The sequence below is a fragment of the Chrysochloris asiatica genome, unplaced genomic scaffold (assembly GCF_000296735.1).
Source record: "Chrysochloris asiatica unplaced genomic scaffold, ChrAsi1.0 scaffold00034, whole genome shotgun sequence".
NCBI classification, from domain to species: domain Eukaryota; kingdom Metazoa; phylum Chordata; class Mammalia; order Afrosoricida; family Chrysochloridae; genus Chrysochloris; species Chrysochloris asiatica.
In genome coordinates, this window is record NW_006408552.1 from 1,042,727 (window position 1) to 1,057,511 (window position 14,785).

Sequence of the window (14,785 nt, forward strand, 5' to 3'; positions counted from 1 at the left end):
CTGATAAACCCCGTAATTGAGCCTGGTGCCTGAGTTCTGTGTGGCCATTGCCGTGAGTTCTAGAAGCAGCTGAGTAGAGGATGCTGTGGGATCTGAGCCAGTAGAGAAGGACCTCAGCCCCCGGAGGAACTGGCCTGGGGATAATGAGTTTGATTCTCCTTCCAGAGGTGTTGGACCTGTTGAGCTGCTTCCAATCATCAGAAATTCTTTTGCAGGCCCCACAACCCATTTGTGGTTTCCTGTGCCTGCTCCCAGCCATGGCAAGTGAGAATTCTCCTCTATTGGCCTACCGGCTCCTGGGAGAGGAGGGGGTTACCTTTCCTACAAATGGGGCAGGGAGCCCTGGAGGGGCGTCTGCTCAGAAGCTCTCCACCTTCCTGGGTGTGGTGGTGCCCACCGTCCTGTCCATGTTTAGTATAGTTGTCTTCATGAGGATTGGTGAGTGGGTGAGGGAGGGGTGGAACTGGGATGAGGTGGTGGGGGGGGGTGGGGTGGCTGGGAGAAGTGGGTGCATGGAGGGCTTGACTTGAGAAGTGGCTCCCTGTGGCCATGTGGTTAGCTCTATCCTGGAGCTTCCTCCTGATGCAGTAGAGTAGCCGGTGAGCTGGGGGACGGGCCAGCCACCACGTGACCTGCAGTGCCACGCTTCTTCCAGGGTTTGTGGTGGGCCATGCTGGGCTGCTGCAGGCCCTGGCCATGCTCCTGGTTGCCTACTTCATCTTGGCGCTCACCGTCCTTTCTGTCTGTGCCATCGCCACCAATGGAGCTGTGAGGGGGGGCGGAGCCTACTGTATCCTCCAGTGTGGTGGACTGGGGTCTGGGTGGTTGGGTCCTCTAGGGTCGGAGCGGAAAGGGCCAGAACCTTCCATCCCTGGAAGGTGAGTTCTAAGAGTGACATGGTACTCTAACCGACCAGGTGTTTCATCTGCTGCTATTTTGGGCCTTTAGCCAGCTTGTCAGAGATGTGAGAGATGAGGAAACTGAAACTCAGAGGGCATTAGTGCAAAGCTACATGGCCAGGAAGTCAGTACCGTATAGGATGCCGCACCACGGCGGGAGACGGGTGTGTGGAGGACCACTGGGGAGCTTGGTTCCCTCGCCCCTTCCTCATGTTTTATTTCAGTTTCTTTTCCCTTAACGCTCACCCACTGCTTCCACTTTTAGTCATGATCAGTCGGACCCTGGGGCCTGAGGTTGGGGGCAGCATCGGCCTCATGTTCTACCTGGCTAACGTCTGTGGCTGTGCTGTCTACGTGCTAGGACTGGTGGAGGCCGTGCTGGATGTCTTCGGGACTGGTCTGTGGGCTCCCACCCCAGTCTGGGCAGCTGTGTGGGTTTGCAGGGGCTGGGATGCTGGGAGCAGATAAGCCCGAGCAGAAAGGAGCACAGAGGGTCATTCCTTTCGGTTGGCTTTCTCCAGCCGCCTCTGTGCACCTAGCTTTGTGCAGGTGTCTGAGGTATTGTCCGGGCCCACAGGGAGCTTCTAGTCCAGGAGAGCCAGGCAAGCACTAGAATTCGCCCAGCGAGATTGGTGGGGACAGCATGAGGGCAGGGATGCTGGGCTGAAGCTGAGTGGGGGAAGTCAGGTGGTGGTCTCTCTGAGGATGGACTGGGTCTGTTTCTGCTTTGGGACATGGTTGGGGTTGCGTCCCTCCTAGAGGCTGGGGTGGGGGTGGGGGGACAACGACAGGGAATATCAGACCTTTAACTCTTTTCCTTCCTCTTTTTAGATGTGACAGGGCCCAGTGGTCTTCACGTCCTGCCCCAAGGCTATGGCTGGAACCTTCTCTATGGCTCTCTGTTGCTGGGCCTGGTGGGCGGGGTCTGCACCCTGGGAGCTGGGCTCTATGCCCGAGCCTCCTTCCTTACGTTCTTGTTGGTCTCCGGCTCCCTGGCCTTGGTGCTGGTCAGCTTTGTGGCTGTGGGGCCCAAGGACATTGTCTTGACTCCTCGGCAGGGCCCCAATGGTTCCTCCCTGCCCCCCCAGGTCGGCCACTTCACTGGTTTCAATAGCAGCACCCTGAAAACCAACTTGGCTGGTGAGCTGGGCAATGTGGTGCCAGAGTTCTCTGGACATGTGGGGTCTGGGCCCTTAAAGCCCCTGGAAGAGAGCAGGTGTCTGAGAACCCCGGGGCAGGTGTCTGGATCTGAGGGCATTTGAATTTAATCAACATCTGTCTGTTATGGTTTTTACCAGTGGGGCATGAGAGAGACCACAAGACAGCCCCCCCCCCCCCAAAAGGAACTTATACCCTAGTTGGAGACAGAAGTTATTCATTCAGGAACAATCCAATAGCAAAATAAGACAGTGAGATTCAAGCAGACAAGACCAGAATAATTGTATGGGGCTAGGGCAGGGAGCCCTGGGCTGGGGAGGCGGCGGGAGATGGACTGAGAAGCCCTGGGAGATGGACTGAGAAGCCCTGGGCTGGGGAAGCGGAGAGGGAAGGCTTCCTGGGGAAGCATGAATTAACGCCTGGAAGAAGGAACAGAGGACTGTGATGGAGAGAGGAAGTGATCTGCTCTAAACTAGGGCCAGTCAGGGGGTCTGGGTTGGGGTCTTCCTGAGGGTGGTGGGAGAGGCAGAGGCTTGTGGAATGCGAGGACACGGTGGCCTGGGTAGGATGCTGACCTCTCCCTCCTGGGAACAACCCTCCCTCAGCTGGCTACGCCCAGGACTACACTACCGGGGCCATGATGACCTTTGCCAGTGTCTTTGCTGTCCTCTTTAATGGCTGCACGGGTATCATGGCAGGGGCCAATATGTCAGGTGAGAGTGTCTGCCCACTGCCTCCTGGGGCCCTGGGGCGTGTGGAGACACCTGACCTGTCCTCCTCTGTCCCCCTCCTGCAGGGGAGCTGAAGGACCCCAGCCGTGCCATCCCCCTGGGGACTATCATCGCTGTGGCTTACACCTTCCTCATCTATGGCCTGCTCTTCTTCTTCTCCAGCTTTACCTGTGACAGGTGCCTGGGGGCTGTGGCTATAAAGGGGGAGGCCATGCTGAGGAGCAGATACCCAGGTTTTGGGGTGGAACTGCTGTAGCTGTAGCTGGGATTGGGACTGGCTGTGTGATGAGACCCCGTGTACCCATCATACAAGCATTTATTTGGGTGCGGGAGTAAGTGGGACTTCCCAGTCAGTTTGTATTTTCATGTTTCCTGTGTATACACTACTGGGGGTGGCCAAATGATCGCCAGTGAGCACCCAGGAACTCCCCTCGGCACATCTGGCATTTCGCTCTGACCCTTGAGAGTGAGGCCGGGTCGGTTGCGCACATTGGTCGTACTGTGAGTGCTTTTCTCGCCGAATCCTGTGATATTTGCACTTGGGCTATCTGTGGTCTTCTTTGGTCCTCCCTCCTAGGACCCTGCTGCAGGAAGACTATGGGTTCTTCAGTGCCATCAGCCTGTGGCCCCCACTGGTGTTGATCGGCGTCTACGCCACGTCACTCTCTGCTTCCATGAGCTCACTCATCGGCGCCTCTCGCATCCTCCACGCCCTGGCCCAGGACGACCTCTTTGGTGACTGCTCCTCGCCTCCTCGCCTCCTTGTTGGGCTCTGGACATACCTGTGGGCATCTGCTGTGGGCCTGCTTGCCCCAGGCTGATGTGGCTGCCCATATTTGCTTTCATAGGAGTGATCTTGGCACCAGCAAAGATTGTGTCCAGAGGAGGAAACCCCTGGGGAGCCGTGCTGTATTCTTGGGCCCTAGTGCAGGTGAGTGAGCCTCTTCTAGCTACTCTATCCCACCCCCTACCTGGGATCACCTGCTGTCAGGACGGCGGAGGTGTTGGGCCCCAGCTAGGAGAGACTGTAGAGTCCCCTTGGTGGAAATATGTTCACATGCTTTACTGCTAACCAAAAGGTCCACAGAGAGACACTCAGAAGAAAGGCCTGGTAATCTACATCCAAAAGATCACAGCCACTAAAAATCCCGTGGAGCCCAGTTCTACTCTGACACCCACAGGCCACAGGGAGTTGGAGCTGGTTAACTAGTGAGGGACGTACTGAACAAGGCAAGGCTGATGGGTCTTTGGTGGGGGATGCGCTGGCCTTGGGTATCAGTGCCCAGCCTCTTGGTCCTCATCCAGCTGGTGCTCCTGGCTGGGAAGTTGAACACACTGGCCGCTGTGGTCACCGTCTTCTACTTGGTGGCCTATGCCGCAGTGGACCTGTCCTGTCTGAGCCTGGAGTGGGCCTCAGCCCCCAACTTCCGGTGAGAGAAGGAGATGCCTGTGTCCCCACAGAGGGAGGGATAGGGGAGACTTGAGGGCTGCGGCGGGGGCAGGGGTGGGGATTGATTGGAGTGTAGCTGCAATCTTCTGAGTCTTCTTCATTGTCTCTGTCTACCTCTAGCCCCACCTTCAACCTGTTCTCCTGGCACACCTGCTTGCTGGGGGTAGCCTCCTGTTTGCTCATGATGTTTCTCATCAGCCCCGGGGCTGCCAGCGGCTCTCTGCTTCTCATGGGCCTGCTTTCCGCCCTGCTCACAGCTCGAGGAGGCCCCAGCAGCTGGGGCTATGTCAGCCAGGCCTTGCTTTTCCACCAGGTTGGGGGAGCTTGGAGGAGGGGGGTGCAGGGAGCCTTGTAGGAAAGCCCGCCTCTCAGGGGGCCTTTTGTTCCCTCGGCTGGAGTTGGTGTTCCTGTCCGAGAGGCCCTGAGTGGCTGCCCTTCCTCCCCACACCTCATCCCTGTCCTCAGGTGCGCAAGTACCTGCTCCGGCTGGACGTCCGGAAGGAGCACGTGAAGTTCTGGCGGCCTCAGCTGCTGCTGCTGGTGGGGAACCCCCGGGGGGCCCTGCCTTTGTTGCGGTTGGCCAACCAGCTCAAGAAGGGGGGCCTGTATGTGCTGGGTCATGTCACCTTGGGCGACCTTGGTGAGTTGTCGTGGTCCTCCTCACATCCCCGCCCTCCCTACCCTCCTTGGTCTCAGACGTTCTTGGTGACCCACCCAAGTTTCCACATGCTGCCTAAACATTTTTCTGTGTCCATTTGGGATTTGGAGTCTAGGAAAAAGTCAAGGGGTTTGGCTTCATTGGGCTGCCCTCTCTGTGTCTTTTCTGTGTAGATTACCTGCCCTCGGACCCTGTGCAGCCACAGTATGGGGCCTGGCTGAGCCTGGTGGACCGTGCTCAAGTGAAGGCCTTTGTGGGCCTTACCCTTTCCCCCTCTGTGCGCCAGGGGGCTCAGCACCTGCTGCGCATCTCAGGCCTTGGTGAGCTGTTTCCTCCCCCCTCCTCCCCGTCTCCTCCAGCCCCCTCTTGACCTCCTTAAGTCTCCCCTCCCTCCTCTCAGAGGGCCCATCACAAATTACAAACCCCAAAAGGAATCCAGTGCAGATAAAACTGCAGAGCTTAAAGATAACAACCCTACCACGCAGATGTGGTTGTGATTAGCGCTAATAGGAAATGCTGAGGGTTAGAGATGGGGTGACCAAAAATTGGGCCACAGACTCTGAAAGCCCGTTGTACTTCTGGGCACAATGGAAGAGTAATTCTGTGAGTCTGGAACTGCCCCAGGAAATCTAGGGTAAATGGTTTCTCAGCACCAGAGTTTAGAGAAAGGAAGGCCAATGATGCACTGGAGTGGGCAGTAAAGGTTTTACGGGGAGAGAGATAGTATCTCAACCAGGCCTTGCATTGGGTAGAGACGTAGGGAACATTGCAACATGGGCCAGCCCACAAAGTACAAAGGATGCTAGGCACACGGTGAGGGTTCCCAGCTTCATGCGTGTCTCTTAGAATGGAGGTCTCTGGCCTTGGGCTGCTTGGTCCTGGAGAATCATGTGGTACCTGTAGTCCCCTTGGACATTGCTCTCTCTGCCTAGGGCCACTGAGGACATGCTCAGGAGGGTGTCATAAGACTAGCCTTGTGTGTGTCGGGGGAGGGTGGTTATACTGCCTGGGGTATTTTAAATCATTATCAAGCCTTGTTAGCCAGCCCCAGGGACATCTGAGAGCCTGGTCTTTCCAGCTCTTCACCTTTTGTGGGAAATTTCTGTAAAGAGGTCACTACTTTCTGGAAATTTATCTTGGTTCATGTGAAAGGGAAAGTCTCTCTGTGAAGCAGTGCGTTCTCGTGGCGCACACAGAATTCCATGCACTTGTAGGTTTTTGTGGCCTATTTGTGTTTCACAAGGAAGTCTTAGGAGGTCTCAGACTTCCTGCAAGTTCCGCCCTATGAAAGGGAGGGCTTTTCGTGTTGTATACTGGCTGTGCTAACACTGGTGGTCCCTCGGGGTAGTCCCCGTTTGAAACCAACCTCTGGGAAACCTGTTGTTGTTAAATGCTTCCGAGTTAGTTCCAACTCATAACGACCCCATCTAGGGTTTCCGAGGAGCAGTTGGTGGGTTTGAACCACCAACCTTGTGGTTAGCAGTCCAGTGCTGATCCTACAACGCCACACCAGGGCTCTATGTAAAGCCTATTAAAAATTTGAGGCAACTATGATGGTTCTGGGAGTCCTGGTGTGGCGCTAGACCTCCAGGTTGGTTTGAATCGCAAGGTCAGTGGTTCAAACTCACCAGCTGCTCCTTGGAAACAGTCTATAAGATCACAATGAGTCAGTGTTGGTTCTAATAACAAATGAGCTCTATCTACTTTGGGATGTGCATTCAAACATGCATCCCTGCATCCCCGGGCTTTGCAGGAGTCAGAACAGGCTATGTTAGAAGAGCTCTGGTCATGTAGTGATTATGAACCTCAAGGTCAGCAGTTCGAAACTACCAGCGGTTCCACAGGAGAAAGATGAGGCTTTCTGCTCCTGTAAAGATTTACAGCCTCGGAAACCCTGTGTAGGGTCGCTGTAAGCGGGAACCAACTCCACAGCACATAACCACCAACCAACAGCATAGTGGATTACGAGTTGGGCTACTAACCTCGCCATCAGTTGCTCCACAGGAGAAAGATAGAGGTTTCTTCTCTGGTAAAGATTTACAGCCTCGGAAAACCCTCTACAGGGTTGCTTTAAGTTGGAACCGCCTCAATGGCATACCACCACCCCCATCATGTTAAAGATGTTTTCGTGTTTCTTTAATGTTTTTTATGCAGGGAAAGGTACACTGTGTACTAAGACAAACATTTGACTGACATTGGATATAAGTGGTACGTTTCTTGATTGTCCCGACTTGCATACAAATTCGAGTTAGACAGATTTAGGAGTCTGGGGGCGCTGCCTGTGTTACAAATCAGGAACTGTTGGCAGGAACTTGGCACGTTGTGGTTTGCACACACACTGGTTTGGTACTAGACTGCTGTCTGTGTTCATGTGTTGGCCCCAGCACCTACTAGCGGGGAGACTTTGGGCAAGTTACTTCCTTATGCTGTGCCTCAAGTTCCCGGTTCCCTATGTGTGATATGGAAGAATTGTACCTTGTTTCCAGGATTAAATGAGTTAACGAGCAGAGTGCTTCCAATAGGACCTGGCTCCTGGTCAGTCCCTTCAGGGATGGTGCTGTGAAGGCACCATCCCCGGGCGGGCATCCCTGCATCCCCGGGCTTTGCAGGAGTCAGAACACGCTGCACAGGCCAGCCTTCCTCCTCTCACAGCAGGGTCTGGGACACTGCCCTGGACTCATCAGGCTGTTAGGGAAACGGTGTGGAATGAACTTGGTTCTACTCTCCAAGGACCAGAAGAAGGTGCTCATCAGTTGAGAGAACCCCAGTAGCCAAACTCTTGATTACCTCAATGGAGATCGGTAACCAAGATAGTCAAATAAGTGCCAGTGAAAGTGTTTAGGGAAATGAAGTCATTATGCAAATGTGAGTAGTGTTGCCTTAAGAACCCACACAGTGCCATGCCTAATAGGTACCCACTCAGGCACACCAGTGTGCCTGAGTGGGCATGTATTAGCTTGATGAATATTAGGGTGTGAGTGTGATTTCTGTCTGTTCCTTCCCGCTCCCCCTCTCTGCCCCCAGGTGGCATGAAGCCCAACACCTTGGTCCTGGGTTTCTATGATGATGCTTCACCCCAGGACCATTTCCTGACAGACCCAGCTTTCTCGGAATCTGCAGACGGCACTGGGGAGGGGGGGTCCCCATCCCTGAGCACCTTGTTCCCTCCCCCTCGGGCTCCTGGGAGCCCCCGGGCTCTCAGTCCCCAGGACTATGTGGCCACCATGGCGGATGCCCTTAAGATGAACAAGAACGTGGTTCTCGCCAGGGCCTGTGGGTCCTTGCCCCCTGAACGGCTAAGCCGGGTATCTGGGGGCACTTCTCAGCCACACCATGTGGACGTGTGGCCCCTCAACTTGCTACGGCCTCGGGGCGGGCCTGGCTATGTGGATGTCTGTGGTCTTTTCCTGCTGCAGATGGCAACCATCTTGAGCATGGTGCCTGCCTGGCACAGTGCTCGGCTCCGGATCTTCCTGTGCTTGGGGCCTCAGGAGGCCCCCGGGGCAGCTGAGGGGCGGCTCCGGGCACTGCTGAGCCAGCTGAGGATCCGAGCTGAGGTGCAGGAGGTAGTGTGGGGCGAGGGCACTGGGGCCAGGGAGCTGGAGGAGGACTTTGAGAATAGTGGGCGGGGAGACGCTGAGGTCGAGGCCCTGGCATGCAGTGCCAACGCCCTGGTTCGAGCCCAGCAGGGGCACAGTCGAGGGGAAGGGCCTGGTGGGCCCGAAGGTGGGGATGGGGAGGAGGGACCTGCCACCGCTCTGACCTTCCTCTACCTGCCTCGGCCCCCCGCTGACTCTGCCCGCTACTCTCACTACCTGACGCTGCTGGAGCTCCTGAGCCGCGACTTGGGTCCCACGCTGCTCATTCATGGTGTCACCCCTGTCACTTGCACTGATCTCTGATGCCTAACGCCACCCCGTACCTGGTGGTGGGAAGACATGGCCCACCCAGGCCCAGTCACTCCTCTTGGTTAGTGGATGTGGAGGACCAAAGGCCTCCCCTCGCCCGCCCTGTACTTGGGACTAGCTCAGTGGAGATGTCATGGGGTCTGGCCCCCGGGCACCCCTTCTCCATTGCGAGTGAGACCCTTGTGCACTGGTAGGGCAGCTCTGCATCAAAGCCCCCACTGTGAGGGGGCAGTCAGCAGCCCCCCTCCTCCTTCACTGGTGCCTTGATGGGAGGGGCTGGCTCTCCTCTTGTGACTGTAGGCTACCTCAGTTTCCCCTCATTGCTGGCTGGTTCACTGACCTGTGAGGATGTGATGTGTTTGTTGTGTTTTATTTTTCTAACTGCTGAATGTAAATAAAAGCCCCAAACACTACCGGCTGGCTGAACACTGCTTGGCGGGGCAGGTGAAAGGGCGGAGCGTCCCGTAGGTGGAGTGGGGGGTGGGGGCAGGGACCCTTGGGGAGGGCGAAGTCCTTATTGGCATGTGGAAAAGAGGGGTGCTGGAGCTGGCCTTGCAGGGAGGCTGCCGCGTGCAGGACTTGGGGTTACAGAGCCTGGGTTGCGAGAAAGGAGGGTTGGGGGCATTCAGGAGAGCTGGAGGCTGCCCATGCGGGTTCCAGGACGGCACTCCCTTCCCTGCAGGAGGGCCGACTGGGAGGGAGGGACTGAGGTTTAGGGCCTAGGGGGCCACGTGACCCTCCCCCAGGAATGCGGTGACATCATCGGGGGCGTGGCCGTCCCCAAAATTGGGAAGGAAGAGAAGGAAAAAAAAAAAAAAGTTAGAAAAAGTTTCTTTCCTGGAGTTCCAAACGAGGTGAGGGACGGAAGACGGGGTCAAGACCAGAGATCCGGGGTTCTGAGGAGATCCCCGTTCCAGACCATGTCTGGGCCCACCTGGCTCCCTCCGAAGCAGCCCGAGCCCTCCAGAGCCTCTCAGGGGAGAGCGTTTCCCCGGGGTTCCCCCGGGCCGTCCGCGGCCCACGGAGCAGGTAAGGCTGCAGTTAAGGTGTGGGACTGCCCAACACCCCCCTCCACTCGTCCGCTGCCCGAACGCCTGGGAACTCCTGCCCACCTCCATCCTCTGACCCCAGGGTGGGAGGAGCCCCTAGGGGCCCTTTTGAGACCCCCTCATCAGCTTCCCCATCCCACTTCTGGTCTCTCTTCCCCTCACCTCAGCACTCCAGCCCCACCCCAGAGTCAATTTTTGCCCCCTCCCATCTGAGCAGTGCTACCAGGCTGCAGGGGGACTGGATGATCGGGGGCCAGCCTGGGGCGGGTCCCATGGAGCACCCCAGCGCCCACAGGTGAGTACTAGGAGTGGGGGGCCACCCCTGGGGCCGGAGAGAAGATGTGACTGGGGTTCTCCCTGCTTTTGCTCCATCTCCAGGGGCCCTCCTCAGATAGAGGGGGCTCATGCCCACGAAGTCTGGATGCTGAGATAGATTCGCTGACCAGCATGCTGGCTGACCTGGATGGGGGTCGTGGTCACATACCTCGGGGACCAGACCGACAGGTGACTCTGTCCTGGCTCCCCTCCCCCCTCCCACTGGCCTACTTCTGTGTAAGGGGTATGTGTGTGTGGTGGGGCTAGACTGAGGTGAAGATGCCAAAAGTGGATCTGGGGGAGAAGATTTGAGAGCCAAGAGGGCCCCTCTTCTCCCCTTCTGGGGTCAGAGGTCCCAGCCTGCTTTTGGGAGGGGGCAAGAGTGGAGAGAAGAGGTAATGCTACTTCCTTCTCTGCTGCCCCCACCCTGGGCCCAGGGCCCACCTTACCTGCTCTGTGGGGAGCTAGCAGTCTCAGGGCACCTCGGGGAATGCTCTCCCCTGAAGAGCTCTGGAGGACTCTGGCTGCTTGGGGTGTGGGAGCCAGATGTGCCCAAACATGGCCTGGAATGGGGGTAGACCCCTGGAGATGGAACAAAAAGCAGGGAAAGATGGGCCTCCACCTTACTCCTGTGGAGAGAGGCCCACCCAGCATGGAGAGTCGGGGCAAGAGTGCTTACCAGTCAGCCAGCCACTGGAGGGCCCATCTTGGGGCCACACATGGGTGTCCACAGATGTGTGAGTTGGAATGGGCCTTGCTTAGTCCTTGCGGTCTGTTTCTCCCCAGACTTATGAGCCCCCTGCCTACCCCATGGGCTCCCTGAAGCCGAACGGAGGGGGTGTATCAGCCATGCCGCTCCCAGCATCCCCCTATGGGGGTCCCACTCCAGCCTCGTATGCTACTGCCAGCACCCCAGCGGGCCCTGCCTTCCCTGTGCAAGTGAAGGTGGCCCAGCCAGTGAGGGGCTGTGGTCCACCCAGGAGGGGGGCCTCTCAGGCTTCTAGGCCCCTCCTGGGCCCCCATGTTCCTCTCGGAGGCAGAGCTGAAGTCTGGGGATCTGGCTATAGGAGCCACAGGGAACCAGAGCCAGCGGGTAAAGAGAAGATTGCTGGGGTCCCTGGCCCTGCAGGAGGAAGAGGAGGCAGGTATGGGCCCCAGGTAAGTCTTCAGCACTGGGATTTTGGGTGCTTATAGACAACTGCTTAAGGAGCTCTGGTAGCGTAGTGGTTACGAATCGGGCTGCGAACCTTAGGGTCAGCGGTTCGAAACTACCAGCCGCTCCGCGGGAGAAAGATGAGGCTTTCTACTCCCGTAAAGATTTACACCCTCGGAAACCCTGTACAGGGTCGCTATGGGTCGGACCCGACTCGATGGCACTTAACAACAACAACAACAACAATAGACAACTGCTTACTGGTTGGGTGATTGAGACTGGTAGTTAATGGCCTGGCTTCTGAGCACAGTTACAGAACTTTGGCTTCCCAACGGGGAAAATCCAGAAGGGAGGGCTAGTTTTTCTGGGCTCTTTGGGGGTGCTTGCCCTGGCCTTGCGCTGAGATTCTGTCAGATGACCTTTCCAGGTTGAATTGACTGGCGTGTCTTGCCCAGGGACCTTTACAGTGCTGGGAGCCAGAGATAGGACCAAACTCTGATTCCCACATCCCAGGTCCCCCTGAACCAGCCTCCTGAGGAGGAGCTTGAGAGGCTGACCAGGAAACTGGTGCATGACATGAACCACCCACCCAGCGGGGAGTACTTTGGTGAGCTGCCTTTGCAGGGGTGGTGGAGAGGATAAGGGGGAGGTGATACCGGAGAGGCAGAGGAACAATGGGGTCTGTGTAGACTGACTTTGTACCCCCTATCTCTAGGCCGTTGTGGGGGTTGCGGAGAAGATGTGGTCGGGGATGGGGCCGGGGTGGTGGCCCTTGACCGAGTCTTCCATGTCGGCTGCTTTGTCTGTTCTACGTGCCGGGCCCAGCTTCGGGGCCAGCATTTCTATGCTGTGGAGAGGAGGGCTTACTGTGAAAGCTGCTATGTGGTGAGTGGTTGGGACTGCGGGACTGAGCAGCAGAAGGTGGGGGCATGTATGCGAGGTGGGAACACGATGGTCAATCCCAAAAGAAGTGGACTCAAAGCTGGGGGAGGACAATGTCTCTTTAAGTATGAAACATTTTACATTTAAGGGAATGAGTTAAATTCCCACATCAGCAGATGCTGTGAGGCAGATGTTGCGGTTGATTCCTTCTGTGGGTTAATGCCTTAGATTGCAAAGTCAGTTTGAACCACAAGGTCAGGGGTTCAAGCTCACCAACCGCTCCTCAGAAACCCTGTACAGGGTCGCTGTAGGTCGAACTGATTCGACAGCACTTAACAACAACATAGCTTAGAGGGAGTTCTGGTATGGTGCTGTGGGTTAATGTGCTGGATTGCAAAGTTGCTTTGAACTACAGGGTCAGCAGTTCAAGCTCACCAGCTGTTCCTCAGAAACCCTATATAGGGTTGCTGTGGGTTGGAATTGATTCAATGGCACTTAATAACAACAGCATAGCTCAGAGAGGGCTCTTGGTGTGGCACTGTAGGATCAGCACTAAATCAGGAACCACAAGGTTGGCAGTTGAAACCCACAAGTTGTTCCTTGGAAATCCTATACAAGGGATCACTGTGAGTCAGAACTGATTTGACGGCACTTCTGGTAGTGTAGTGGTTACGAATCGGGCTGCTATCCTCAGGGTCAGCTGTTCGAAACTACCAGCTGTTCTGCGGGAGAAAGATGAGAATTTCTGCTCCCGTAAAGATTTCCAGCCTCGGAAACCCTGTCCAGGGTCGCTATGAGTCGGAACTGACTGCAGGGCACATAGCAATAACCACCAAGAACACAGCTCAGAGATGGACGCTAACCACCAAACCCACAGCAGGCACTCAGAAACCCTATTCAGAGTTGCTATGAGTCAGATCTGGCTTTACGACATAACAGTAGCTCAGAGAAGTTCGATAACTTGTTCCATCAGCTGCAGTGCTAGGTCTTGAACTGAGATCCTCTCAGGTTCACCTTTCACCGACTCACAAGCAGGAGGCTAGGTCAATAGTAAATGGGTAGGCTGGCAGGATGCCTGAAGATCTTTCTGGCCTGCTTCCCTACAGGCCACCCTGGAGAAGTGCTCCACGTGCTCCCAGCCCATCCTGGACCGGATCCTGCGGGCCATGGGGAAGGCTTACCATCCAGGCTGCTTCACCTGTGTGGTGTGTCACCGTGGACTCGATGGCATTCCCTTTACGGTGGATGCCACCAGCCAGATCCACTGCATTGAGGACTTCCACAGGTCAGTTCCCTCCCCGTTCCCTCATAACCCGTGTCAGTTGCTCCTGTTTCCAACCTGGCCCTGCCTCCTTTTTGTTATCCTTTCCTTCTCCAGTTCCCAAGGCCTCTCCTGTACCCCACCTTCCCTGGGCTTCAACCCTGGTCTCCACAGTCTCATTGATTTCCTTATACCCCAGGAAATTTGCTCCCCGATGCTCTGTGTGTGGCAGGGCCATCATGCCTGAGCCAGGTCAGGAGGAGACGGTGCGAATTGTCGCCCTGGATCGGAGTTTTCACATTGGCTGTTACAAGTGTGAGGTCAGGGGGCCTGGGCCTGAGAAGGGGGTTTGGGGGAAGGAATCCAGGGGACAAGAGCTGATGAAAGCCTGTTGCTTCCTTCCCAACAGGAGTGTGGGCTGCTGCTGTCTTCCGAGGGTGAGTGTCAAGGCTGCTACCCACTGGATGGGCACATTTTGTGCAAGTCCTGCAGTGCCTGGCGCATCCAGGAGCTCTCAGCCACCGTGACCACCGACTGCTGAGTCTTCCCAGAAGCACCTGCGGCAGTGTCTGCTCTGCTTGACCGCCCTCTCCTTTACAATCTTGTCACCACTTGCTATATCTTCTTCCTTGAATTATGAAATAACAACCCCCTACTTTCAAGTTATGGTTTCTTCTGATTGTCACCCATGGTGTCAGCCTGTCCTTTTACTTGTGAGAATTCTAGAAGGGAGGTTGCAGGATGGTCTGCTTCCTAAATGGCAAATCCGAGATGAGAAACTAGTTTTAGTCCTGGGGGTTGCGTCCGCTGTTCTTAGGGTCGCTGAGTCGGAATCAACCGGAAACCAGAAGGTGGGTGGCTCAAAGCCACCAAATGCTTTCCGAAGCCCTACACAGGGTGCCATGGTTGGCACATGATGACGACCCTCTTTTTAGTGAGGGTGAGCCAGCACAAACCACTGGATGGGGTGCGCTTATATGGGGTGCAAGCTGGTCAGGACTCCAGTATACAGGAGGGAACCACAGAAGCTGGAGATGAGGCTGAGATCTGGCAATTTTGCTCAAAGTCGCTTTTGTGGAAGAGTAGGAACACAGGGTTTGCAGGTAGCACCAACTGTCCTACAATAAATGGGTTCTTGGGCGGAGCACGAAATGGTGGGAGGAGACTTTAAAATGGTTGCTCTCTCTTCAACGCTCGCATCACCAATCCCATTCACAGCCCAAAGGGCGAAACAACTGAATAAAAAGGTCGGCGTTAGGGCCTCTCAAAGCCTGCCACGAATTAGCCCTAACTCCCGACTTGAGCGGCACAGACTCCCTTC

At 56.0% G+C, this 14,785-nt stretch overlaps 2 protein-coding genes across 2 annotated transcripts; both read left to right on the forward strand.

Annotated features, from left to right (window-relative positions):
* The first annotated feature begins 216 nt into the window (after nt 1-216).
* SLC12A9 (solute carrier family 12, member 9) lies at nt 217-8,798 on the forward strand. Its single transcript, XM_006859647.1, has 13 exons — nt 217-438; nt 656-790; nt 1,165-1,296; nt 1,731-2,039; nt 2,663-2,770; nt 2,854-2,965; nt 3,366-3,523; nt 3,637-3,719; nt 4,094-4,218; nt 4,359-4,551; nt 4,704-4,878; nt 5,070-5,216; nt 7,921-8,798. The coding sequence occupies exons 1-13, from the start codon at nt 258-260 to the stop codon at nt 8,796-8,798; spliced, it is 2,736 nt and encodes a 911-aa protein (XP_006859709.1). The 5' UTR covers nt 217-257.
* Nucleotides 8,799-9,724: 926 nt separating this feature from the next.
* Nucleotides 9,725-14,005, forward strand: TRIP6 (thyroid hormone receptor interactor 6). Its single transcript, XM_006859648.1, has 9 exons — nt 9,725-9,833; nt 10,021-10,148; nt 10,232-10,357; nt 10,955-11,326; nt 11,835-11,928; nt 12,037-12,206; nt 13,310-13,488; nt 13,664-13,784; nt 13,874-14,005. The coding sequence occupies exons 1-9, from the start codon at nt 9,725-9,727 to the stop codon at nt 14,003-14,005; spliced, it is 1,431 nt and encodes a 476-aa protein (XP_006859710.1).
* The last annotated feature ends 780 nt before the right edge of the window (nt 14,006-14,785 follow it).

Coding starts and splice junctions, on each gene's coding strand:
- SLC12A9 (XM_006859647.1), top strand. CDS start 258: ATGGCAAGTGAGAATTCTCCTCTATTGGCCTACCGGCTCCTGGGAGAG. Junction 2,771..2,853: donor GGCAGGGGCCAATATGTCAG/GTGAGAGTGTCT, acceptor CCCCTCCTGCAG/GGGAGCTGAAGGACCCCAGC. Junction 2,966..3,365: donor TCCAGCTTTACCTGTGACAG/GTGCCTGGGGGC, acceptor CCTCCCTCCTAG/GACCCTGCTGCAGGAAGACT.
- TRIP6 (XM_006859648.1), top strand. CDS start 9,725: ATGTCTGGGCCCACCTGGCTCCCTCCGAAGCAGCCCGAGCCCTCCAGA. Junction 10,358..10,954: donor CTCGGGGACCAGACCGACAG/GTGACTCTGTCC, acceptor GTTTCTCCCCAG/ACTTATGAGCCCCCTGCCTA. Junction 13,489..13,663: donor TGCATTGAGGACTTCCACAG/GTCAGTTCCCTC, acceptor CTTATACCCCAG/GAAATTTGCTCCCCGATGCT.